Here is a 2,810-nt window from a genome sequence, read left to right on the forward strand (position 1 = left end):
CCCAACCCCCCACACACACAACACACACACAGACCACACTCACCCATCAAAAAAAAACACATCAAACCACATTCTGCAATCAAACCATGAAATTGAACCAGATGTGTCCCAGTCCCCCCACTCCCCCCCCCTCCCCCCCACTCCCCTCCCTCCCCTCCCCCCCCCTCCCTCCCTCCCCCCCCTCCTCCACCCCCTGTTTTTTTTGCAAAAAAAAGAGAGAGAGAGAGAGAGTGAATGAGAGAGAGAGAAATTGAAAAAAAGGGCGCGTTCTGGAGAGGGTGAAGTTGCAAATATGGCTCCTGTGTCCTCCCAGAGGTTCAGCCCCAGACACAGAGACACAGACACACACAGACACAGAGACACAGACACAGACACACACACACACAGACACAGAGACACAGACACACACACACACACACACAGACACAGAGACACACAGACACACAGACACAGAGACACAGACACACACACACACAGAGTCTCCGCGTTCTCACCCCCAAAAACTTCCCCGGTGCTCGGCTGGAAAGGAACGTCATTTCACGTTACATATATATATATTAAAAAAATAAGATATATATAAAAAAAATAAAACGAGTGGTGGCGGTGATGGAGGGGGAGAGGGAGAGAGAGGGAGAGGGAGAGGGAGAGAGAGAGAGAGGGAGAGAGGGGGGAAAAGTTTTGCTGTGTTACAGACAAACCGGTTCCACGCTGTGCGACTCCCAACCAAAACTCTTGTTACGTTTCGTGCAGTCGAGTCAGTTCCACTGGAGACACACACACACACACACACACACAACGCGTGCGTTTTCTTTTGCATTAACCCCCCCCCCAACCCCTCCCACCCCCCCACACACACCCCCACACACACACACACACACTTAAACCCACACTTTATTTAAAAAAAACAACCCCTCTCTCTCCCTTCTCCCTCCAAATTAAATGACACACAAAAAATTTTTTTTTTAAGAAAGAAGACCCCCCCTTCCAAAAAAAATTGCAGACTGCAAGGTGAGGGGGGGGGGGGGGAGTGTGTGTGGGGGGGGGTGGGAGTGGGGGTGATGGTGGGGGGGGGAGAAGGGAAGAGGGCAACGAAAGAGCAAAAAAAAACATTTGCAAATAAATACCTGGACATGAAAACACAACACAACACACACAGCAAAAGTAAGTCACTGCTTTCCCAAACACCCCCAACCCCCCCCCCCCCCCCACCTCCACCCCCCCTCCCACCCCCCCACCCCCACACACCCCCAAACAAGTTTAACTTTGCAATTTTTTTTCAATGACAACAAAATTAATTCATCGAATCGAAAAAACATTTTTTATATATATATGTATGTATATATATATGTATATACACATTATACACACATGACATTTTTTTTTAAAAAAAAAGCTGCATTTCTGATGACAGATTCCCCACCGACCCCCTGTGCAGCGCTCAAATACAAATCTTACATCTGAGGGCGTCCTGTTCCGGAGCTCTAAGTGAATTCTTTTCTTCATATCCATCGTTGCCACCAAAGGCTTTGACTACAATATATATATATATATTATAATAATAATAATAATAATAAAACACCCAAAGACACTGACACTGAACCCCCAAAAAAATCCCCTTCACACACACACACACACACACACGAGCCTGAGCCACACCGCGGGCCAACCTAACCCGACCCACTCCTGAGGGGCGGGCCCTCGCCCTCCCCTCCCCGATTGACGGCGCCCGCGGCCAATGGGCGCTCGCCGTGCCGACGCGTAGCCGCGACGCGACCAATGGCGAGGCGGCGAGGGGGCGGGCGCTGGGCTCCCAGCAGGTTGGGTTGCGGTGGTGGTGGTGGTGCTGGGTGGGGTGGGAATGGGGTGGGGGGTAAACTCAGCGCATTAAACGCTGTCGCACCCCCCCACCCCCCACCCCATCAACCCCCCCCCACCCCACCATCACCCCCTCCCCCCCAGAGCTGGTCGGTCGGTCGGGAAGGGTAATGTTGCATTAATATCAAACGAAAAGGGTCTTTTCTCTGCACTTTACGCTGTATTCTGTGAAGCTCTTCGAAGGTGTCTCCACGACGTGATGAGGCGCTGTGTCAAATGCCAGGATTATTATTATTATTATTATTTTCCCTGCCATTACGCAAATGGTCGAGTTGAATACACTCACACACACACACTCACTGTGCGGCCTCTCTCTGGGATAGTTCTCTCGCTGCATTTGCCTAATGTTACATCAACACTCAAACTTCGTTCCTGTGTGTGTTTTATTGTGTGAAGCTCTTCCAAATGTTCCCTCTCTTTCCTCGTCTCTCTCTCTCTCTGTCTCTCTGTCTGTCTGTCTCGGCAAAAGGCATTGCATAAATTGCCAAGTCACTACTGAAACCAAAAACTTGAAGAAGAGCGGTGCCTGGGCCACAGCCGCTTCTAACTAGTCGAGACCAATCACTCAGTCAAGTACTGTGCTCACTGCTGGTGGGAGGGAAAGGTGTACAGAGAATTTCCAAACACCGAGGCACGCCGATGGATCGAAGAGTGAAAAGTTCCACTCTCGCACAAAGTTGAGAGCTTGTGCAACATTTTCTTCCCCACCGCGCGGAAAAAAACACACACACCGCTTGCGAACAACCTTCGCGCCTTTATATTAAAAAATCTCAAAAGAGTCTCCGGTACAATTTCGTAACCTGTTCTTTCGAAAGTATTCGGGGGAGAGGGAAGGGGGGAGAGGGAGGGGAGGAGGAGGGGGGGAGAAAGCCAGAGAGCATGGTGGCAAGAAGCCGAAATACAGCACAGCTCCCTCTCACGTGATGCATTTCTTC

At 50.4% G+C, this 2,810-nt stretch overlaps 1 protein-coding gene across 2 annotated transcripts in view; it reads right to left on the minus strand.

Annotated features, from left to right (window-relative positions):
- Positions 1-1,587, minus strand: part of anp32a (acidic (leucine-rich) nuclear phosphoprotein 32 family, member A) — a 10,352-nt gene extending 8,765 nt beyond the window's left edge. Inside the window, exon 1 of one of the 2 annotated variants that reach the window (XM_042343009.1) lies at positions 1,456-1,587. In XM_042343009.1, the coding sequence (XP_042198943.1) occupies positions 1,456-1,509 (54 nt within the window). In that variant the 5' untranslated portion in view covers positions 1,510-1,587. Of the gene's footprint in view, positions 1-494; positions 552-1,455 lie in introns of those variants that run through there. The other variant, XM_042343010.1, reaches the window with a different exon arrangement.
- Between the last annotated feature and the right edge of the window lie 1,223 nt (positions 1,588-2,810).

The sequence above is a fragment of the Callorhinchus milii genome, unplaced genomic scaffold (assembly GCF_018977255.1).
Source record: "Callorhinchus milii isolate IMCB2004 unplaced genomic scaffold, IMCB_Cmil_1.0 Scaffold22, whole genome shotgun sequence".
NCBI lineage: Eukaryota > Metazoa > Chordata > Chondrichthyes > Chimaeriformes > Callorhinchidae > Callorhinchus > Callorhinchus milii.